Here is a 24978-nt window from a genome sequence, read left to right on the forward strand (position 1 = left end):
GAGTGGTTCTTAAAAATCAGGAAATGGGGAAAGAACACCAAGAAGGAAATTAGGAAGTTCTGCTAAGCAATGCAGTAGTCATTGTTAGAAAGGCTGGCCTGACAAATGTCTACAAATAAACATATGCAAAATTATAAGAAACGCACAATTTCAGAGTAATAATACAATTTTATAGTTTATCTTCTTAGCAATTGAAAAACAAATTAGATCATTTTAGAAAGTATTTGGTGGTACCTCAGGAGTCCCACAATCACAGTCCTCTCCCATTTCTACCAACTGATTCCCGCAGATTGGGATGGATATGATATCTGTGGGCAAGGGAGCGTTGAAAAGACAATTTGATAATTTATCTTCGAAGAACTTGTCATAGCTGATGCGGCTGCAGGAACTGAAGTCTGTAGGTATATAGAAGCTATGACAATAAGGAAAGAAAATGGAACACAGTCACGCTGAGCATGAAGGGAGCAATATGACACACTGGGGATAATACACCCAAAACCTGCCCTAAAAGATTAAACCCAATCCACTGTCCAACTGCTAAATCATGAGCTCATTTGTGTACCTGAATTAGCCCCGGATGGACACAAACACCTCCAGCTTAATGAAAAAATATGTCAGATCTTAAAGTGTAGCATCCGGGCTGCTGTTTAAAAAGACAAAGATGCGTCTGACTTATCCAGATAATCTTATTCAGCCTTAGGTCATTTTGGCTGTGAAGTCCTACAGCTAGTAGTCATACTTATTTATGTGTCTAAGAATTCACTTTCCTTCAGAGGAAATACTTTGGGGAGAATTTTTTCATTTCACATACCTCAACTAAAGATGAGGTTTAAAAATGCAGTAGTATCTGGGAGAGATAACAAATGTATGTGACTGGCAGCCACCAGAACCAAGTATTTTGGGGAATCGCCTAGGAGACTAACCCCAGATTGAGTGAGCTGGGACAGGGAAATAGAAGAGAGGAAATACATACATAAAAAGGGATTTGGGGATTTTTAAAGATAAAATTCCCTGGAAACTTTGCTTAGGCAAGGCAGGAATGTATCATTTCTTTATGCTCCTGCAAGGATGTTCTCCTAGAACCCACCCAATCTGAATTCATTGAAAATTTGATAAATACTAAAGATTTTCTGAAACCAGGTCTTATGTAGATAAGATGAAGTTAAAAATGTCAATCATGCCAACAGCAAAGACACAATATGTTTAAATGATGTATTAGTTAATGAAAAATATTGCATATAGATGAGGGATAAAGTGGTCTGGTATAGATAGGCATTCATGATTATACTATTTAATATTTAAAAGCTTGAGTGTGTTGCTGAAGATGACATGAAAGATATAGCACAGATAAAGCCCAGAGTGAACCAAAAACTGGGACAGAAAGCATCTTCCCAGAGAGCCTCACCTTAGTGCTCTGTCCATCACACATATTGTAGAAGGGCACTTGCAAACATAGGAGTCATGAAACATTCCAAAGTTATGGCCCATTTCATGGGCCATGGTCCCTGCTACTCTAAGCATGTTGTCACTGTGGTCCTAAGGGCGAGAATAAGGAAATAGATCCTCTGGTTTTCAAACTAAATTATAACTCAGGGTATAATTAGTTTTACTAACTGGGGCTGAACGAGTGATTTTACTTTCAGCTTTTTCACTACTCACCATGTCTCTTTCTCTCCCTCCCCTTCTCTCTTCCTTTCCTCTCCTGCCTCTGTCTGTCTATCTCTCCCCCTCTCTCTCTCTCTCTCTCTCTCTCACACACAACTTTGGTACTGAATGTGCATCACAGACACATTGCTTGCTCTTTATTCTTGTACATGGGGAATATTTATGATGAGAAACGTTTCTGTGGTTTCCTGCCATAAGAGATAGTGGTGAAATGTCTTCAACGATGATAAGGAATCAGAATTTTTTAAACTGATCTACCTCCAGCCCCCACCCCCCCCGGCTGGCTTTTAATACCTTCTAATTTGATTGAAGGGTTTTGATATGTTTAGCTAGTGGGGATCTGAAAGTGTCTGTTAACCCAGGACTTTAGTACCATTGGTATCTTTTTCAATTCTGTTACCACCAAGACTAGACATCAGTCACTTCTAGACTTGCCCCATTGCATGAAATCTGGCTAGTAGCCAACTTGATTACTAGATTATTTCTGATTAGAAGTGTTGGACTGGGGGCTCCAGATTTTTCAGGAGCAATAAAACAGCACTACAGAATCACTGCAGGCTGTAATTTCCCAATGGGGAGACAGGAATCTGCCAGTTACACCCACCCAAAGAAACCTGATTTCCTTATCAACTTCATTCTAAAGAACCAAATAAAGAGATCCATAGGGCATGGTACAAGACTCGTAAACAAGGAACACCTGTGTAAGATAGGAAGTTAATACTTACAATTCATGATATTCAATCATTCTGTGAAGATGAATCTGGTAAACCTTGCTATTTAGTAAGATGGAGTTACTCAAGTGGGAACAAAAACAAACCAAAAAAAATTAAGAAAAATGAAAATATGTTTAGACTTTCCACAATTGCCTTACGTGAGACTCCTTAAATTTATAGTATCTTCGTTTAAACAATTATTTTCATAACTTAATTTTTTTTTCCTTTGGAATGAACTCCATTCTCTCTCCCCCCTCTCTAAACCTTACCCACCCTTTGAAGTTTATTTTACAGCTACATTTCCTGACCATATTCATCTTCATTAATAATCCTCTACTCTGGATTCCTACTGCAGTTTTCAATTCTACTATCATATATTATTAAGTATTGCTTTAAGTAGTCTAATTTCTCTTCCAATTCTATGGTAAGCTCTTTTAATTTAAAAAATATATATTTGGGGCGCCTGGGTGGCTCAGTTGGTTGAGCGACTGCCTTCAGCTCAGGTCATGATCCTGAAGTCCTGGGATCGAGTCCCACATCGGGCTCCCTGCTCAGTGGGGAGTCTGCTTCTCCCCCTGACCCTCTCCCCTCTCATGTGCTCTCTCTCTCTTTCTCATTCTCTCTCTCTCTCAAATAAATAAATAAAATCTTTAAAAAAGAAAAGAAAAAATATATTTTACTTCTTCTGTTCACCTTATGAAGCTTATCACAAAACCAGACTCATATATATATATATATATATATATATATATATATCACACTTCCACCTAGGATGTAGAAAGCTGGAAAGAACATTATTCTTGCACTAGAAACAAGGACTAGGTAGATAAACTTCATTATAATTTTCTTTGAATCTATCAGTCAATTGTGGTTGTAGGACATTGACAGATCCTGGAAACTAAGAAGAGACAGGCCCTCCCAAGTACAGATTGGACGTAAGAACTGGTTTATCTCCAGCAAAGCATAGAGAAGGAGATGCCAGGTACCTGCAAGTGGGGAAGTAATTCATTTAAATTCTTAAATTAATTGCTAAAGGCCTAGTATGGGCCAGTGCAAGAGTATAGAATCTGCAGGACCTCAGAAACAAGGGCGCTTTGCACACACTTACAGACATTTCTCCAGAGACCTCCTCTCCAGGAGCTCATGATAGACACTGGGAGCCAGGTAGTAAAACAGAAAGAATTTCTCTTGTGGAATGGGCCAGAAGGAGTGAAGTAGCTGTTGCTGCAGGAAAAGAGCATAAGCCATATCCAAATCTTTCTCTTTTAAGGAACAGAAGCCAGAAGCCACTGGGGAGAGAACCACTGGACATAATAAGATTCATAATTTATAGAACTCATCCAGAGCTGAGGTCACAAGGCAACAAACAAACCTGAAATCTAAGGAAAGGTAGGCTTACATCTACAGGGAAAGTCAGAGCATGAATATTTGTTTACACTACCAGATAACAGACACTACCAGATGCCAGTAATAACTCATACAAAAAAAAAAAAGAGCAACTAGAGGGGCGGCGCAAGATGGTGGAGGAATAGGAGACCTGGATTTCGTCTGGTCTCAGGAATTCAGCTGAATAGGGATCAAATCATTCTGAACACCTACGAACTCAACAGGAGATCGAAGATAAGAAGAGTAACAACATTCTGAACAGAAAAGCGACCACTTTCTGGAAGGTAGGACGTGCGGAGAAGTGAATCCAAGGCGATATTCGGGAGGATAGAAGGCAGGGAGGGGGCCTCTGTCGGCCGCTTCTGGCAAGTGATAGAGCCGCGGAGCACAAAATTGGAACTTTTAGAAGTTGGCTCCGCTGAGGGACGTCGCTCCAGTGGCTAAGCAGGGGGTGGAACCCTCACGGGACAGTGTGGTCTCAGAACCCTCGGGGTCACAGAAAGACCGGGGGTGCCTGAGTGCGGCAGAGCTCCCAGGTATCGGAGCGGGGAAGCCGGCTGCAGAGACGGAGCCGAGGCACGGGCTCTCAGCTCGGGGTTGCCATAAACTGTGATCCGCGACCCAGTTGGGCTACTGCTCCTCCAGCAGGGACCCAACAAGCAGCAGAGCCAGGGAGACTCCCCTTCCTCCCCCGAGAGGAGCGGCGGCACCGCAGGGATCTGCTGGGTTTGGAAAATCCACACGGGGTCGGGTGTCAGACATAGAAAATGCGCCATCACAGGCCGGGTGAGCGCGGAGTGCAGCTGGAGACCGGGGAGACGGGAGTGACTGCTTTTCTCTGGGGGCGCACTGAGGAGCGGGGCCCCGAGTTCTCAGCTCCTCCTGGGAGATTGGGAGGCCACCATTTTCACCCTGGTCCTCCAAAGCTGTACCTAGAGCTTGCAGAGAAAAAAAGCTCCTGAGAGCAAACCGGAGCAGCTTGCTTAGCCCGGACCAACAAGGGCGGGGCAATTCTGCCTCCGGCAAAGACATTTGGGAACCACGGCAACAGGCCCCTCCCCCAGAAGATCAACACGAACAGCCAGCAAGCCAAGACCAAGTTTACCGACCAAGGAGAATGGGAGAACTCCAGCGCTAGGGGAATACTGCACAAAGAATTCATGGCTTTTTTACCATAATTCATTAGTTTTTCAAAGTTAATTTTTTTAACTTTTTTTGGAATTTTTCTTTTTCCCTTTTTCAAACAACATCTTATCCCTTTTTTTAAAAGAAACATTTTTTATTTTTCATTTTTAGTCATATTTTTATCCCTTCATAGTAGTTACCCTTATTTTTGGCATATATATATAAGTTCTTCTCTCTTTAAAATTTTGAGATACAGTTTCTTCTAACAGATCAAAATATACCCTAAATCACTAGTGTATGGCTTTGTTCTAGTCTCCTGCCTGATCACATTCTCTCCCTTTCTTTGTCTTTTTTTTTTTTTAAATCTTCTTTCTTCTTTCAAACAACTTCTTATCTTATCAAGTCCTTTTATAAAATCTTTTAAATTTTCATCTTTACAGTCATCTGCCATCCCTTCATTGTATCAACCCTTATTTTGTACATATATAAGTCTTTCTTCCTTTAAAATTTTAGGAGGCACTTTCTTCTAACAGACAAAAATACGCCCAAAATCTAGTGTGTGGCACTGATCTATGCACTAGCCTGATCATATTTGATCATATTTTGTTTTTTTGTTTTGTTTTGTTCTATTTTTGTTTGTTTTTATCATTTTCTTTTTCATTTTTTTTCCTATTCTTTCTTTCCCTTTCTTGTCCCCTGGTTTCAGGTCTTTTCTGATTTGTATGGAGTATATTTGCTGGGGACGTTGTTAACCTGTTAGCATTCTGTTCTCTCATTCATCTGTTCTCCTCTGGACAAAATGACAAGACGAAAAAAATCACCTCAGCAAAAAGAACAAGAGGTAGTACCGTCTGCCAGGGACCTACTCAATACTGACGTTAGTACGATGTTGGACCTAGATTTCAGAATCATGAATTTAAAGATAATAGCTGGGCTTGAAAAAAGTGTGGAAGTTATTAGAGAAACCCTTTCTGGAGAAATAAAAGAACTAAAATCTAACCAAGTCCAAATCAGAAAGGCTATTAATGAGGTGCAATCAAAAATGGGGGCACTAACTGCTAGGATAAATTAGGCAGAAGAGAGAAGCAGCAATATAGAAGACCAAATGATGGAAAATAAAGAGACTGAGAAAAAGAGAGATAAACAACTACAGGATCACGAGAGCAGAATTCGAGAGATAAGCAATACGATAAGATGAAACAACATTAGAATAATTGGGATCCCGGAAGAAGAAGAAAGAGAGAGGGGGCAGAAGGTATATTGGAGCAAATAATAGCAGAGAACTTCCTAAATGTGGGGAAGGAAACAGGCATCAAAATCCAGGAGGCACAGAGAACCCCTCTCAAAATCAATAAAAATAGGTCAACACCCCGACATCTAATAGTAAAACTTACGAGTCTCAGAGACAAAGAGAAAATCCTGAAAGCAGCTCATAAGAAATATGTAACCTACAATGGTAGAAACATTAGATTGGCAACAGACCTATCCACTGACACCTGGCAGGCCAGAAAGGACTGCCATGATATCTTCAGAGCACTAAACGAGAAAAATATGCAGCCAAGAATACTATATCCAGCTAGGCTGTCATTGAAAATAGAAGGAGAGATAAAAAGCTTCCAGGACAAACAAAAACTAAAGGAATTTGCAAACAGAAAACCAGCCCTACAAGAAATATTGAAAGAGGTCCTCTAAGCAAAGAGAGAGCCTAAAACCAGCAAAGATCAGAAAGGAACACAGACAATACACAGTAACAGTCACCTTACAGGCAATACAATGGCACTAAATTCATACCTTTCAATAGTTACCCTGAATGTAAATGGGCTCAATACCCCAATCAAAAGACACAGGCTATCAGATTGGATTAAAAAACAAGACCCATCGATATGCTCTCTGCAAGAGACTCATTTTAGACCCAAAGACACCCCCAGATTGAAAGTGAGGGGGTGGAAAACCATTTACCATGCTAATGGACACCAAAAGAAAGCTGGGGTGGCAATCCTTATATCAGACAAATTAGATTTTAACACAAAGACTGTAATAAGAGATGAAGAAGGACACTATATCCTACTTAAAGGGTCTATCCAACAAGAAGATCTAACAATTGTAAATATCTATGCCCCTAACGTGGGAGCAGCCAATTATATAAGGCAATTAATAACAAAAGCAAAGAAACACATTGACAACAATACAATAATAGTAGGGGACTTTAACACCCCCCCTAACTGAAATGGACAGATCATCTAAGCAAAAGATCAAAAAGGAAATAAAGACTTTAAATGACACACTGGACCAAATGGACTTCACAGACATATTCAGAACATTCCATCCCAAAGCAACGGAATACGCATTCTTCTCTAGTGCCCATGGAACATTCTTCAGAATTGATCACATCCTAGGTCACAAATCAGGTCTCAACCAGTACCAAAAGATTGGGATCATTCCCTGCATATTTTCAGACCACAATGCTTTGAAACTAGAACTCAATCACAAGAGGAAAGTCGGAAAGATCTCAAATACATGGACGCTAAAGAGCATCCTACTAAAGAATGAATGGGTCAACCAGGAAATTAAAGAAGAATTAAAAAAATTCATGGAAACCAATGAAAATGAAAACACACCTGTCCAAAATCTTGGGGATACAGCAAAGGCAGTCCTGAGAGGAAAGTATATAGCAATACAAGCCTTTCTCAAGAAACAAGAAAGGTCTCAAATACACAACCTAACCCTTCACCTAAAGGAGCTGGAGAAAGAACAGCAAATAAAGCCTAAACCCAGCAGGAGAAGAGAAATAATAAAGACCAGAGCAGAAATCAATGAACTAGAAACCAAAAGAACAGTAGAACAGATCAACGAAACTAGGAGCTGGTTCTTTGAAAGAATTAACAAGATTGATAAACCCCTGGCCAGACTGATCAAAAAAAAAAGAGAAATGACCCAAATCAACAAAATCATGAATGAAAGAGGAGAGATCACAACCAACACCAAAGAAATACAAACAATTATAAGAACATATTATGAGCAACTCTATGCCAGCAAATTAGATAACCTGGAAGAAATGGGTGCATTCCTAGAGATGTATCAACTACCAAAATTGAACCAGGAAGAAATAGAAAACCTGAATAGACCTATAACCACTAAGGAAATTGAAGCAGTCATCAAAAATCTCCTAAGAAACAAAAGCCCAGGGCCAGATGGCTTCCCAGGGGAATTCTATCAGACATTTAAAGAAAAATTAATACCTAGTCCCCTGAAACTTTTCCAAAAAATAGAAATGGAAGGAAAACTTCCGAACTCATTTTATGAGGCCAGCATTACCTTGATCCCAAAACCAGACAAAGACCCCATCAAAAAGGAGAATTACAGACCAATATCCTTGATGAACATGGATGCAAAAATTCTCACCAAAATACTAGCCAATAGGATCCAACAGTACATTAAAAGGATTATACACCATGACCAAGTGGGATTTATCCCTGGGCTGCAAGGCTAGTTCAACATCCACAAATCAATCAACGTGATACAATACATTAACAAAAGAAAGAACAAGAATCATATGATCCTCTCAATAGATGCAGAAAAAGCATTTGACAAAGTACAGCATCCTTTCTTGATCAAAACTCTTCAGAGTATAGGGATAGAGGGTACATACCTCAATATCATAAAAGCCATCTATGAAAAACCTACAGTGAATATCATTCTCAATGGGGAAAAGCTGAGAGCTTTTCCCCTAAGGTCAGGAACGCAGCAGGGATGTCCACTATCACCAGTTCTATTCAACATAGTATTTGAAGTCCTAGCCACAGCAATCAGACAACAAAAAGAAATCAAAGGCATCCAAATCGGCAAAGAGGAGGTCAAACTCTCACTCTTTGCAGATGATATGATACTTTATGTGGAAAACCCAAAAGGCTCCAGTCCAAAACTGCTAGAACTCATACAGGAATTCAGTAAAGTAGCAGGCTATAAAATGAATGCACAGAAATCAGTGGCATTCCTATACACCAACAACAAGACAGAAGAGAGACAAATCAAGGAGTCCATCCCATTTACAATTGCACCCAAAACCATAAGATACCTAGGAATAAATTTAACCAAAAAGGCAATGGATCTGTACTCAGAAAACTATAAAATACTCATGAAAGAAATTGAAGAAGACACAAAGAAATGGAAAAACATTCCATGCTCATGGATTGGAAGAACAAACATTGTGAAGATGTCAGTGCTACCTAGGCAATCTACACATTCAATGCAATCCCCATCAAAATACCATCCACCTTTTTCAAAGAAATGGAACAAATAATCCTAAAATTTGTATGGAAACAGAAGAGACCCTGAACAGCCAGAGGAATATTGAAAAAGAAAAGCAATGCTGGAGGCATCACAATTCTGGACTTCCAGCTCTATTCCAAAGCTGTCATCATCAAGACAGTATGGTACTGGCACAAAAACAGACAGATAGATCAATGGAACAGAAGAGAGAGCCCAGAAATGAACCCTCAACTCTATGGTCAACTCATCTTTGACAAAGCAGGAAAGAATGTCCAATGGCAAAAGACAGTCTCTTCAACAAATGGTGTTGGGAAAATTGGACAGCCACATGCAGAAGAATGAAACTGGACCATTTCCTTACACCACACACAAAAATAGACTCCAAATGGTTGAAAGAGCTAAACGTGAGACAGGAGTACCTCAAAATCCTAAAGGAGAACCAAGGCAGCAACCTCTTCGACCTCAGCCACAGCAACTTCTTCCTAGAAACATCGTGAAAGGCAAGGGAAGCCAGGGCAAAAATGAACTATTGGGATTTCATCAAGATAAAAAGCTTTTGCACAGCAAACAGTCCACAAAACCAAAAGACAACCGACAGAATGGGAGAAGATATTTGCAAATGACATATCAGATAAAGGGCTAGTATCCAAAATCTATAAAGAACTTATCAAATTCAATACCCAAAGAACAAATAATCCAATCAAGAAACGGGCAGAAGACATGAACAGACATTTTTCCAAAGAAGACATCCAAATGGCCAACAGACAGATGAAAAAGTGCTCAACATTGCTCGGCATCAGGGAAATCCAAATCAAAACCTCCATGAGATACGACCTCACACCCGTCAGAATGGCTAAAATTAACAAGTCAGGAAATGACAGATGTTGGTGGGGATGCAGAGAAAGGGGAACCCTCCTACACTGTTGGTGGGAATGCAAGCTGGTGCAACCACTCTGGAAAACAGTATGGAGGTTTCTCAAACAGTTGAAAATAGAGCTACCATACGATCCAGCAATTGCACTACTGGGTATTTACCACAAAGATATAAATGTAGGGATCCGAAGGAGTACGTGCACCCTAATGTTTATAGCAACAATGTCCACAATAGCCAAACTGTGGAAAGAGTCAAGATGTCCATGGACAGATGAATTGATAAAGAAGAAGTGGTATATATACACAATGTAATATTATGCAGCCATCAAAAGGAAGGAGATCTTGCCATTTGCAACGACGTGGATGGAACTGGAGGGTGTTATGCTGAGCGAAATAAGTCAATCAGAGAAAGACATGTATCATATGACCTCACTGATATGAGGAATTCTTAATCTCAGGAAACAAACTGAGGGTTGCTGGAGTGGTGGGGGGTGGGAGTGATGGGGTGGCTGGGTGATAGACATTGGGGAGTGTATGTGCTATGGTGAGCACTGTGAATTGTACAAGACTGATGAATCACGGATCTGTACTTCTGCAACAAATAATGCAATATACGTTAAGAAAAAAAAAAGAAGAAGATAGGGGAAGAGTGAAGGGGAGTATGTTGGAGAGGGAGACGAACCATTAGAGACGATGGACTCTGAAAAACAAACTAAGGGTTCTAGAGGGGAGGGGGGTGGGGGGATGGGTTAGCCTGGTGATCGGTATTAAAGAGGGCCCATTCTGCGTGGAGCACTGGGTGTTATGCACAAACAATGAATCATGGAACACTACATCAAAAACTAATGATGTAATGTATGGTGATTAACATAACAATAAAAAATTATTTAAATAAAAGTGAATATACAAAATGTGGGCGCTTCGGAAATAGGGGAATTCCCACCTACCTACTGATTTTTCCCCACATGGACCTCACCAAGTGAAAGCTCTAAGAAAGCTTCCCCCATAGAATGGGCCTGGAGGAGGGGAACAGCAGCTGAAAAGTCATAAAACCCTCCCAGGATCATTCTCCTCTATCTCTGCTATGGAACAAACATGACCAGACTCAGGGTAGAATGAGTGTCTCCCTTGCCTTACTCTAGTCCTAGCCCTAAACCTAGCTAAAGGGCTTAAGCTTCTGAGAGAAAGGGCAATAAATCCTGTCATCTAGAGCACTGGTGAAGTCTCAAAGCAACTCTAAAACAGGAATGGGAAGGGAAACACACACACACACAAACCTCTACCCCTGGAAGCGGGGGGAAGGAAGGGCAGGAATACATGCTGGGCTCTGTCATTAGAGGTCTGTACCACTTGGCAGTGGAGGAAGATCACTATAAGGACCTACCCCAGACACTAAGGGACACCAGACTGAGACTTAATAAGAACAAAGAGAATGCCTTCCTCCCACCAGAAGTCTAATGATCATCCAGTAACAAGTAACAACAACCTACTGAGAGGGGAGAGCCAACAGCATAAAGAAACTGGGGAATCCAGTAAAGACCTAAAGATGAGCGTGAAGCACACACTAAGGAAAACCATCTAGAAAACGAGCCTTCACCCTAAACACAAAATAATGGGAGAGGAATTTAAAGCCTGTGATGTACTGAGAGTAGTCATAGTAACAACAACAAAATCCCAAACCCAACTCAATTACTTCTAGATTGATTCAAATCCTCATGCAAGAGGCCTAGCAGAAGGAAAGAATTGATCACTTCTAGGCCAAAATACACACACACACACACACACACAACACACACACACACACACACACAGACACACACACACCTTGGACTAATGTCTTTCACAGGATGTCTGACTTTCAAGAAAAAATAATAGGTCATCCAAGAAAACAAAAAAGAAAAAAAGAAAGAAAAGCAATACCCTGCCAATCAACAGATCCAGATTCATATCTGACACAGATGTTAGAACTATAAGACGATACTTTAAAATAACTATGATTAATATGTTAAAAGCTCCAGTGGAAAAGATGAATAGCACACAAGTTTGGATGAGAAATTTCAGCAGAGCTGGACACCATAAGAAAGACTCAAATGGAAATGCTAGAAATGAAAAAGACAGTAACAGAGATGAATGATGTCTTCAACAGGCTTAACAGTAGATTTGGAATAGCTGAGGAAATAATCACTCGTCTTAATAGTTCAACAAAAGTTACTCAAATGGAAACACAAAGTGCAAAAAGAATAAAAAAGAAAACAAACAAAGAACAGAACAGAGCATACAACTTTTGAGGGGCAATATAAAATCGTCACAGATACATGTAATTGGTATCCCTAGAAGAAAAAAGGGACGGAATGAAATAGAAGAAATACTTGAAGAAGTAATGGCCCAGAATTTTCCAAAATTCTTTACGGATACAAGCCCCGGGCCAAGTTCAAAGAACACTAAGTGGGATAAATTAACCATTTCTCCCAAAAAACCCATTTAGTTATACCATAATTATAATCAAACTGAAGAAAATTAAAAAGAAAGGGGAAATCTTGAAGTAGAAAAAAAAAGACACATTTTAGAGCAACAAAGATAAAGTTTATAGCAGACTTCTTCTCATCAGGAACTCTGCAATCCAGCAGTGAAGTGAAATCATTAGAAGTGCTGAAAGTAAAACATTATTAACTCAGAATTATAAACCAGTGAAAATACATGCAAAAATAAAAGAGAGATAGAGTTATCTGAAGCAACTAAAAGAATTAATTGACAGCAGACCTGTATTACAGGAAATACTTTTTACAAATCTTCTGGAAGAAAAAAAATATATATACCAGATAGAAACTTGTAGCTATATAAAGAAATGGAGGGTGTTGAGAAGGAGTAAGATGGCAGAGGAGTAGGAGACCTAACTTTCCTCTGGTCCCAGGAATTCAGCTAGATAGGGATCAAACCATTCTGAACACCTACGAACTCAACAGGAGATTGAAGAAAAGAATAGCAACAACTCTCTGAACAGAAAAGCGACCACTTTCTGGAAGGTAGGATGTGCGGAGAAGTGAATCCAAGGCAATATTTGGGAGGATAGACGGTGGGGGAGGGAGCCTCAAACAGCCGCTGCTGGCAAGTGATAGAGCAGCGGAGCACAAAACCAGAACTTTTAGAAGTCGGCTCCACTGAGGGACGTCCCTCCAGTGGCTAAGCAGGGAGTGGAACCCTCGCGGGACAGTGTGGTCTGAGGACCCTCAGAGTCACAAAAAGACCGGGGGTGCCTGAGTGCAGCAGGGTTCCCAGGTATCAGAGCGGGGAAACCAGCTGTGGAGACAGAGCCAAGGCACAGCCTTGCAGCTCGGGGTTGCCATAAACTGTGATCTGCGGCACAGTAGGGCCACTGCTCTTCCTGCAGGGACCCAACAAATGGCAGATCTGGGGAGACTCCCCTTCCTCCCCTGGGAGGAGCGGCGCGGGAGCACACTGCAGGGATCTTCTGGGTTTGGAGACTCCACACGGGGTCGTGCCCCAGAGATAGAAACGCATGGTCACAGGCCAGGTGAGCATGGAGTGCAGCGGGAGACCGGGGAGATGGGAGAGATTGACTGCTTTTCTCTGGGGGCTCACTGACGAGTGGGGCCCCAAGTTCTCAGCTCCTCCTGGGCAGAGATTGGGAGGCTGCCATTTTCACTCTCATCCTCCAAAGCCGTACAGATGCTTGCAGGGAACAAAAGCTCCCAAGAGCAAACCCGAGCAGATTACTTAGCCCAGACCTGCAAGGGCAGGGCAATTCAACCTCCAGCAAAGATATTTGGGAACCACAGCAACAGGCAAGATCAGCAAGAACAGCCAGCCAAGACCAAGTTTACCAGTCAATGAGAATGGCAGAACTCCAGCACTAGGGGAATACTGCACATAGAATTTATGATTTTTTTTTTTACCATGATTCTTTAGTCTTTCAAGTTAATTTTTTTAATTTCTTTTTTTTACTGAATATTTCTTTTTCCCTTTTTAAACCAACATCTTATCAATCCCTTTTTAAAAATCTTTTTTATTTTTCATTTTTAGAGTCTTATTCTATCCCTTCATAGTAGGCAACCTCATTTTTGGTTTATATATAAGTTGTTCCCTCTTTAAAATTTTGGGATACAGTTGCTTCTAACAGACCGAAATATACCATAAATCTCTAGTGTATGGCTTTGTTCTAGTCTCTTCCTTGATCACATTCTCTCCCTTTTATTTCGTTTTTTTTTTAATTTCTCTTCTTTCTTTTTTCAACCAACTTCTTATCTATCAATTCCTTTTATAAAATCTTTTATAATTTTCATCACAGTCATATTCCATCCCTTCATCATATTTACCCTTATTTGCACATATATAAGTTTTTCTGTCTTTAAAATTTTGGGAGGCACTTCCTTCTAACAGACCAAAATACGGCCAAAATCTAGTGTGTTGCACTGCTCTATTCACCAGCCTGATCATATTTGATCACATTCTTTTTTTTAATCTTTATCTTTTTCTTTTTTTTTCTTTCTTTCCCTTTCTTTTCCCCCGGGTTCAGGGCTCCTCCGATTTGCTTAGTGTATATTTTTCTGGGATCATTGTTACCCTGTTAACATTTTGTTGTCTCATTCATCTATTCTCCTCTGGACAAAATGACAAGACGGAAAAAAATCACCTCAAAAAAAAAAAAAAAGAAGAGGCAGTACTGACTGCCAGGGACCTAATCAATATGGACATTAGTAAGATGTTGGAATGAGAGTTCAGAATGACGATTATAGAGATACTAGCTGGGCTTGAAAAAAGCATGGAAGATACTAGAGAAACCCTTTCTGGAGAAATAAAAGACTAAAATCTAACCAAGTCGAAATCAAAAAGGCTATTAATGACGTGCAATCAAAAATGGAGGCTCTAACTACTAGCATAAATGAGACAGAGGAGAGAATTAGTGAAATAGAAGACCAAACGATGGAAAATCAAGAAGCTGAGAGAAAAAGAGATAAACAACTACTGGATCATGAGGGCAGAATTCGAGAGATAAGTGATACCATAAGATGAAACAATATTAGAGTAATTAGGATCCCAGAAGAAGAAGAAGAAAGAGAGAGAGGAGCAGAAGGTATATTGGAGCAAATTATAGCAGAGAACTTCCCTAATGTGAGGAAGGAAACAGGCATCAAAATCCAGGAGGCACAGAGAACCCCTCTCAAAATCAATAATAATAGGTCAACACCCCGACATCTAATAGTAAAACTTACGAGTCTCAGAGACAAAGAGAAAATCCTGAAAGCAGCTCGGGAGAAGAGATATGTAACCTACAATGGTAGAAACATTAGATTGGCAACAGACCTATCCACAGAGACCTGGCATGTCAGAAAGGACTGGCATGATACCTTCAGAGCACTAAACGAGAAAAATATGCAGCCAAGAATACTATATCCAGCTAGGCTGTCATTGAAAATAGAAGGAGAGATAAAAAGCTTCCAGGACAAACAAAAACTAAAGGAATTTGCAAACACGAAACCAGCGCGCCAAGAAATATTGAAAGGGGTCCTCTAAGAAAAGACACAGCCTAAAAGCAGCATAGACCAGAAAGGAATACAGACAATATACAGTAACAGTCACCTTACAGGCAATACAGTGGCACTAAATTCATACCTTTCAATAGTTACCCTGAATGTAAATGGGCTCAATGCCCCAATCAAAAGACACAGGCTATCAGGATGGATAAAAAAATAAGACCCATTGATATGCTGTCTGCAAGAGACTCATTTTAGAACCAAAGACACTTCCACATTGAAAGTGAGGGGTTGAAAAACCATTTACCATGCTAATGGACACCAAAAGAAAGCTGGGGTGGCAATCCTTATATCAGACAAATTAGATTTTAAAAGAAAGACTATAATAAGAGATGAGGAAGGACACTATATCCTACTAAAAGGGTCTATCCAACAAGAAGATCTAACAATTGTAAATATCTATGCCCCTAACGTGGGAGCAGCCAATTATATAAGGCAATTAATAACAAAAGCAAAGAAACCATCGACAGCAATACAATAATAGTAGGGGACTTTAACACCCCCCTCGCTGAAATGGACAGGTCCTGTAAGCAAAAGATCAACAAGGAAATAAAGACTTTAAATGACACACTGGACCAAATGGACTTCACAGACATATTCAGAACATTCCATCCCAAAGCAACAGAATGCACATTCTTTTCTAGTGCCCATGGAACATTCTCCAGAATAGATCACATCCCAGGTCACAGATCAGGTCTCAACCAGTACCAAAAGACTGGGATCATTCCCTGAATATTTTTGGATCACAATTCTTTGAAACTAGAACTCAATCACAAGAGGAAAGTTGGAAAGAATTCAAATACATGGAGGCTAAAGAGCATCCTACTAAAGAATGAATGGGTCAACCAGGAAATTAAAGAAGAATTTAAAAAATTCATGGAGGGGCGCCAGGGTGGCTCAGTCATTAAGCGTCTGCCTTCGGCTCAGGTCGTTATCCTAGGGTCCTGGGATCAAGCCCTGCATCAGGCTCCCTACTCAGTGGGAAGCCTGCTTCTCCCTCTCCCACTCCCCCTGCTTGTGTTCCCTCTCTCACTGTCTCTCTCTGTCGAATAAATAAATAAATCTTTAAAAAAAAAATTCATGGAAACCAATGAAAATGAAAACACAACTGTTCAAAATCTTTGGGATGCAGCAAAGGCAGTCCTAAGAGGAAAGTATATAGCAATACAAACCTTTCTCAAGAAACAAGAAAGGTCTCAAATACACAACCTAACCCTAGACCTAAGGGAGCTGGAGAACAGCAAATAAAGCCTAAACCCAGCAGGAGAAGAGATATAATAAAGATCAGAGCAGAAATCAATGAAATAGAAACCAAAAGAACTGAGGAACAGATCAATAAAACTAGGAGCTGGTTCTTTGAAAGAATAGTAAGATTGATAAACCCCTGGCCAGACTTATCAAAAAGAAAGGAGAAAGGCCCCAAATACATAAAATCATAAATGAAAGAGAAGAGATCACAACCAACACCAAAGAAACACGAACAATTATAAGAACATATTATGAGCAACTATATGCCAGCAAATTAGATAATCTGGAAGAAATGGGTGCATTCCTAGAGATGTATCAACTACCAAAACGGAACCAGGAAGAAATAGAAAACCTGAACAGACCTACAACCACTAAGCAAATTGAAGCAGTCATCAAAAATCTCCCAACAAACAAGAGCCCAGGGCCACATGGCTTCCCAGGTGATTTCTACCAAACTTTTAAAGAAGAATTAATACGTATTCTTCTGAAACTGTTCCAAAAAATAGAAATGGAAGGAAAATTTCCAAACTCATTTTGTGAGGCCAGCATTACCTTGATCTCAAAATCAGATAAAAACCTCATCAAAAAGGAGATTTACAGACAATTATCCCTGATGAAAATGGATGGAAAAATTCTCACCAAAATAGTAGCCAATAGGATCCAACAGTAGAATAAAAGGACTATTCACCACGACCAAGTGGGATTTACCCCTGGGCTGCAAGTTTAGTTCAACATCTGCAAATCAATCAATGTGAGACAATACATTAATAAAAGAAAGAACAAGAACCATATGATCCTCTCAATAGATGCAGAAAAAGCATCTGACAAAATACAGCATCCGTTCTTGATCAAAACTCTTCAGAGTATGGGGATAGAATGTACATACCTCAATATCATAAAAGCCATCTCTGAAAAACTCACAGCAAATATCATTCTCAATGGGGAAAAAACTGAGAGCTTTTCCCCTAAGGTCAGGAATGAGGCAGGGATGTCCACTATCACCACTGCTATTCAATATAGTATTAGAAGTCCTAGCCATAGCAATCAGACAACAAAGAGAAATAAAAGGCATCCAAATCAGCAAAGAAGTGAAACTCTCACTGTTTGCAGATGATATGATACTTTATGTGGAAAAACCAAAAGGCTCCACCCCAAAACTGCTAGAACTCACAGAGGAATTCAGTCAAGTGGCAGGATATAAAATCAATGCACAGAAATCAGTGGCATTCCTATATACCCACAACGAGACAGAAGAAAGAAATTAAGGAGTAGATCCCATTTACAATTGCACCCAAAACCATAAGATACCTAGGAATAAATCTAACCAAAGAGGCAAAGAATCTGTACTCAAAAAACTATAGAATACTCATGAAAGAAATTGAGGAAGACACAAAGAAATGTAAAAACGTTCCATGCTCATGGATTGGAAGAAGAAATATTGTGAAGATGTCGTGCTACCTAGAGCAATCTACACATTCAAAGCAATCCCTATCGAAATACCATCCACTTTTTTCAAAGAAATGGAACAAATAATCCTAAAATTTGTATGGAACCAGAAAAGACCCCAAATAGCCAGATGAATGTTGAAAAAGAAAAGCAAGGCCAGTGGCATCACATTTCCGGACTTGAAGCACTATTACAAAGCTGTCATCATCAAGTCAGTATGGTACCTGCACAAAAACAGACACATAGATCAATGGAACAGAAGAGAGAGCCCAGAAATGGACCCTCAACTCTATGGTCAACTCATGTTCGACAAAGCAGGGAAGAATGTCCAATGGCAAAAAGACAGTCTCTTCAACAAATGGTGTTGGGAAAATTGGACAGCCACATGCAGAAGAATGAAACTGGACCATTTCCTTACACCACACACAAAAATAGACTCCAAATGGTTGAAAGACCTAGATGTGAGACAGGAGTCCATCAAAATCCTAAAGGAGAACCAAGGCAGCAACCTCTTCGACTTCAGCTGCAGCAACTTCTTCCTAGAAACATTACCAAAGGCAAGGGAAGCAATGGCAAAAATTAACTATTGGGACTTCATCAAGATAAAAAGCTTTTGCACAGCAAAGAAAACAGTCAACAAAACCAAAAGACAACAGATAGAATGGGAGGAGATATTTGCAAGTGACATATCACTTAAAGGGCTAGTATCCAAAATCTATAAAGAACTTATCAAACTCAACCCCCAAAGAACAAATAATCCAATCAAGAAATGGGCAGACGACATGAATAGACATTTTTCCAAAGAAGACATCCAAATGGACAACAGACACATGAAAAAGTGCTCAACATCCCTCTGCATCAGGGAAATCCAAATCAAAACATCGATGAGATTCCACCTCACAGCAGTCAGAATGGCTAAAATTAACAAGCCAGGAAATGACAAATGTTGGCAAGGATGTGGAGAAAGGGGAACTCTCCTACACTGCTGGTGGGAATGCAAGCTGGTACAGCCACTCTGGAAAGCAGTATGGAGGTTCCTCAAAAAGTTGAAAGTAGAGCTACCATACAACCTAGCCATTGCACTACTGGGTATTTACCCCAAAGATACAAATGTAGGGATCCGAAGGGGTATGTGTACCCCGATGTTTATAGCAGCAATGTCCACAACAGCCAAACTATGGAAAGAGCCACGATGTCCATCAACAGATGAATGGATAAATAAGATGTGGTATATATACAATGGAATATTATGCAGCCTTCAGAAAAAAAACCTGGAAATCTTGCCATTTGCAACAACATAGATGGAACTAGAGGGTACTATGCTAAGCGAAATAAGTCAATCAGAAAAAGACATGTATCATATGACCTCACTGATATGAGGAATTCTTAATCTCAGGAAAAAAAACTTAGGGTTGCTGGAGTGGTTGTGTTGGGAGGGATGGGGTGGCTGAGTGATAGACATTGGGGAGGGTATGTGCTATGGTTAGCACTGTGAATTGTGTAAGACTGATGAATCACATACCTGTGCCTCTGAAACCAATAATACATTATATGTTAAAAAAAAAAAAAGACAGTAGGAAGGGAAAAATGAAGGGGGGGGAAACCTGATGGGGAGATGTAGCATGAGAGACTATGGACTCTGAGAAACAAACTGAGGATTCTAAAGGGGAGAGAGGTGGGGCAATGTGTTAGCCTGGTGATGGGTATTAAACAGAGCATGTATTAAATGGAGCACTGGGGTTATATGCAAACAATGAATCATGGAACAGTCATCAAAAACTAATGATGTAATGTATGGTGATTAACATAACATAATAAAATAAAATTAAAAAAATAAAAAAGGTAAAAAAAAGAAACGGAGAGTGTTAAAGAAAAGTAATGGAGAGTGTTGGGAATGTGATAAAGGTGAGTGTAGGTAAAGATAAGGTAAGCATAATATTATTTTTTTCTTATTTTAAATTGCACTGAGAAAGACTAAGAAAAATTAGTAACAATATGTTGTGTATTTTTAATGTATGTAAAGTTAAGCATATGATAACAATAGCACAAAAAATGGAAGGGAGTAATTAGAGGTATACTCCTATAATATCCTTATACTACCTGTGAAGCAGCTGAAGAATATTTCTTCTTTTTTTTAAGATTTTATTTATTTTTTTAGAGAGAGAGAGTGTGCAGGGAGGAGGGGCAGAGGGAGAGAGTCTTAAGCAGACTCCATGCTGAGCATGGAGCCCAACGTGGAGATCGATCTCACAACCCTTAGATCACGGCCTGAGGTGAAACCAGGTGTCTGATGCTTAACTGACGGCACCACCCAGGCACACTGAGGACAAGAGTATTTCAAGGTAAAAACAGACAAGCGGAGGTATATAATAAACAAAGACAACCATTAAAAATAAAGAGAGATAAAAATGAAAAGCTAATAATGAAAATAAATGAAATTATTTTCAAAAATCCTCAATCCTAAAGAGGGTAGAAAAATATAGAATAGAAGGAATAGCAAAGATCTAGCAAAATGTAAGATTTTAGTTCAACAATATCAAAAATTATATTACATATAAATGATTTAAATACACCAAATAAAAGACAGAGATTGTCAGATTAGATAAAAAGTAAAAGCCAAGTATATACTGTCTACAAGAAACCTTTAAATGCAGAGAAAAATATATGCTAAAAATACAAGTAAGGAAAAGGTTGTATCAAGCAAACTTTAGCCACAAGATGTCAGAGTAACTATAATGATAACAGACAAGGTAGACTTCATAACAGGAATATTTCAGGAAAAAAGAGGAACATGAAATAATAAATGGATTAATTCTCTAAAAAGACATGACAACTCTATTTGTGTATTTGTTTAACAACAGAGCTTCAAAATACATGAAGTGAAAATTTATAGATTTGAAAGAACAGACAAATCTACAATTATACTTGGATACTTAACTACTCTCTCTACATCAATGATTCAAAAGAACTGAACAACACTATAAGTTAACTTGACATGACTGACAATTACAGAATGTTCCATCCAATAACAGCAGAAGGTATTCTTTTTCAAGTGCATATGCGGTACTGACCAAGAACAAACCTCAAAAAGTTTTAAAATATCGAAATTCTACTAATTATGTTCCTAGACTATTATGGACTGAATTGTGCCCACCCACACACACATTCCAATTCATATGTTGAAGCCTTAACCACCAATGTGACTGTATTTGGAGATAGGGCTTCTGAGGAGATAATTAAAATTAAATGAGACTATGATCCTGGGGCCCTAATACAACAGGGCTAAAGAGGAAGGGATGTGTGCACAGAGGAAAAGCCATGTGAGGACACAGCAAGAAGGTGGCCATCTGCAAGCCAACGGGGGAGACCTCAGGAGAAACCAAACCTACCAACACCTGGATCTTGGATTTTTAACCTCCAAAACTCTGAGAAAATACATTTCTGTTGTTTAAGCCATGCACTCTGGGGTATTTTGTTATGGCAGCCCTAGCAAATGAATAAGCAGATCATAACAACATGAAACTAAAAAAAAACATAATGGAAATTATTACAGTACACTCCTAAATAATACATGAATCAAAAAGGAGATCAAAAAAGAAATTAGAAAATATTTTTAACTGAATGAAAACACACATATCTAAATATGATGGGTTCAGCTAAAGCAGTGCATGGCAGGAAATTTATGCTTTAAATGTTTACATTTGAAAAGAAGAAGTCTCAAATGAATGATCTAAAATTCTCCCTTAAGTAATAGGAAAAAAAAAAGAACAAATTAAGTGCAGAGAAAGCAAAAGAAATTCAATAATCAAGAGAAGAGCAGAAATCAATGAAACTGAAAGAAGGAAAACCACAGAGCATCAATAAAACAAAAGCAGTTTCTTAGAAATGAATAAAATTAATAAACTCTTAGTGAGACTGACCATGAGAAAAAGACATAAATTACTAATATCATGAATGAGAGAGGACATCACTACAGATATAAAAAAAGGATATTATAAGAATATCATCAACAAATTTATGCCAACTTAAATGAAATGGACACTTTCCTTAAAGATCCAAATGGCCAAGGTTATTCAAGAAAAGATAAATAACCTGAATAGTCCTGTATCTATGGAAGAAATTGCATTTGTAGTTAAAAACCTTTCCATAAGGACAATGCCAGACCCATATGGTTTTACTGATGAATTGTACCAAATATTTTAGGAAGTAGTAATGCCAATTCTGCTAAGACATTCCAGAAAATGGAAGAGTTGGGAATATATCATTTTATGTGACCAGATTTACCCTAATAACAAAACTTGAAAAACAGGTAACAGGAAAAGACAACTACAGACTAATATCCCTCATGATTATATAGAATATAGAAATCCTCAAGATATGTTAGCTTGTTGAATCCAGCAAGATATAAGAAAGATAATGCATTATGACCATGCTGGGTTTATACTGGATATGCAAGACTGTTTCAAGGTTTGAAATTCAATCCATGTTATTTACCATATCAACAACAATAACAACAACAAAAAACTACATGATTCAGAAAAAAGAGCATTTGACACACTTGAATTGTAGAACCAACTATTTATCTTCAAACAAACCTGAACTATGCCAACAGAATGATAAGGAGAGCACATTGTAGACATGAAAGCAAGGCCCACGGTTGTTCCAGAAAGTTTTGTTGCTCTGCAAGAAAGAAAAAAAATGATATAACAATTTATGACTCTCAACTATATGTCCTATAGACAATCCAGAACTCTAAACGGTTAATAGAGAAACTCACATTGTGAATAACTTAAATATTTCCTTCAGTTTTTGAAATTGAATTAGGCTTTTTTTTATATACAATGGTTGTCATAGCACCTAAATATAAGCACCTGGACATAATCACCTTTTGAATATTATATATATAAAATATTAAATATATTTTATTATTTATTTATTATAATATATGTATATATACATATCTTATTTGTATATTAGTATTATCACACATGCTTTGTTTTAATTTATATTTTTGTCTCATATATTTTTATATCCATTTACCTTTGTTCTCTTTTAGCACTGTTTTAGCTATAGTGGGATTTGGAATTTGGGCCCATTCTGAACATATTTGTGTTACTGAAGCACTTATGCTATTGAAATATTTGTTACTGAAAAAGAATCAGAACCACTTGCATTTATTTGCATAGACAATTGGTTTGGTCTTTCATAATTTTATTTTAGTTTTGTTCATTTTGTTTTTCTTTCAGTTTGTAGTGGGATTTCATGTGCTGCCTTTGTTATTATTCTGCTATTTGTTCAAGATCCTAGTCCTGGTTTGTCTTTAGTAATTTGCAAAGAATGCATTATTTTAAAAATTCCTTTAGTAGATGTATTTACATAAATAGTCGAACTTATATTTTCCCAGTTTTCATCCTCAAAAATGGAGAGTATTAATTTTGCCATGCAAAATAAGGAAAATTAGAGAACTTGTTCCCACTTTACATTTCCTTTGGAAAGTTTTCAGATATCTGTTATTTTGAAATGGTATTTTGCATTATACATATTTTAAAGATTCATGGCATTTATATCCTCTTTAAAAATTACATTATAAAATTACTTAAGTCTGCATTTGTGTGGGTTTAATATTCACTACCAGCTTATTTATAATAAATAAAATCTTCTCCCATTATGGAGTTAGCTATTTTGGTTCCTGTTTTCAGTGGGTGGGGTATAGCTGTACCACAAGGTTCTTACCTGGTTATGCCAGGTATAGATATATACCTTTTGTTAATTTGTAAGTTAAAGGCTATGACTTTCAGTTTACAAGTGAAAGGACAGTTATTTCCTTCCATCATATCTTTTTAGTACTTTTATCTTGTTTATTCTAGTCTAGTCAGGAAATCTGCTCTTGATATTGGATTGCCGTTTTGTGCCCTCTTTAATGCCCATCACCCAATTGTCCCATCCCCCCATCTACCTCCCCTCCAGCAACCCTAAGTTTGTTCCCTATAGTCTCTTATTGTTTGCCTCCCTCTCTGTTTTCATCTTATTTTACTTCTGTTTCCCTTCCCCTATGTTCATCTATTTTGTTTCTTAAACTCCACATATGAGTGAAATCATATGGTATTTGTCTTTCTCGACTGACTTATTTCACTTAGCATAATACACTTTAGTTCCATCCACATAGTTGCAAAAGGCAAGATTTCTTTCTTTTCGATGGCTGAGTAATATTCCATTGTGTGTGTGTGTGTGTGTGTGTGTGTATATATATATATATCACATCTTCTTTATCCATTCATCTGTCAATGGACATCTGGGCTCTTTCCATATTTTGGCTATTGTGGACACTGCTGCTATAAACACTGGGGTACAGGTGCCCCACTGAATCATTATTTTTGTATCCTTTGGATAAATACCTAGTAGACACTGAGCAATTTCTAAGCTTCAGTCATGGAAGTCTTGAAGCTTTCTTTTGGTCCTCTTAGAATGCTTCTTCTGGGGGAAAACTAGTCACCTTGCAAGATCTCCAGAACCCTGAGACTGCCATGCTGGAGGCAGTCCTAGTTAGCCACATGAAAGCTGTTTATGCAGAGATGACCAACCCAGCACCCATGCTCCAGCCATACCAGGCAAGGAACCAGACACTTAAGAAGATTTACTTTAAGTCAGGAAGTTGTGGGCTGATATGTTATGTGTAGTAGATAACTACACAGAATATTAAT

The 24978-nt window shown here is 38.7% G+C and overlaps 1 protein-coding gene across 3 annotated transcripts in view; it reads right to left on the bottom strand.

The window, feature by feature from the left end:
* ADAM28 (ADAM metallopeptidase domain 28) overlaps window positions 1–24978 on the bottom strand; it is a 98117-nt gene that overhangs the window by 33588 nt on the left and 39551 nt on the right. For all 3 annotated transcript variants that reach the window (XR_004819831.1, XM_035725631.1, XM_035725635.1), the window contains 3 exons: window positions 22873–22957; window positions 1406–1536; window positions 235–412 (listed from right to left, as the gene is read on the bottom strand). Coding sequence is in view for 2 of the 3 variants with exons in the window: in XM_035725631.1 (XP_035581524.1) it covers window positions 235–412; window positions 1406–1536; window positions 22873–22957 (394 nt within the window). In the remaining variant the exon portion in view is untranslated. The remainder of the gene's footprint in view (window positions 1–234; window positions 413–1405; window positions 1537–22872; window positions 22958–24978) is intronic.

This window comes from Zalophus californianus, chromosome 2, assembly GCF_009762305.2.
Source record: "Zalophus californianus isolate mZalCal1 chromosome 2, mZalCal1.pri.v2, whole genome shotgun sequence".
Lineage (NCBI taxonomy): Eukaryota > Metazoa > Chordata > Mammalia > Carnivora > Otariidae > Zalophus > Zalophus californianus.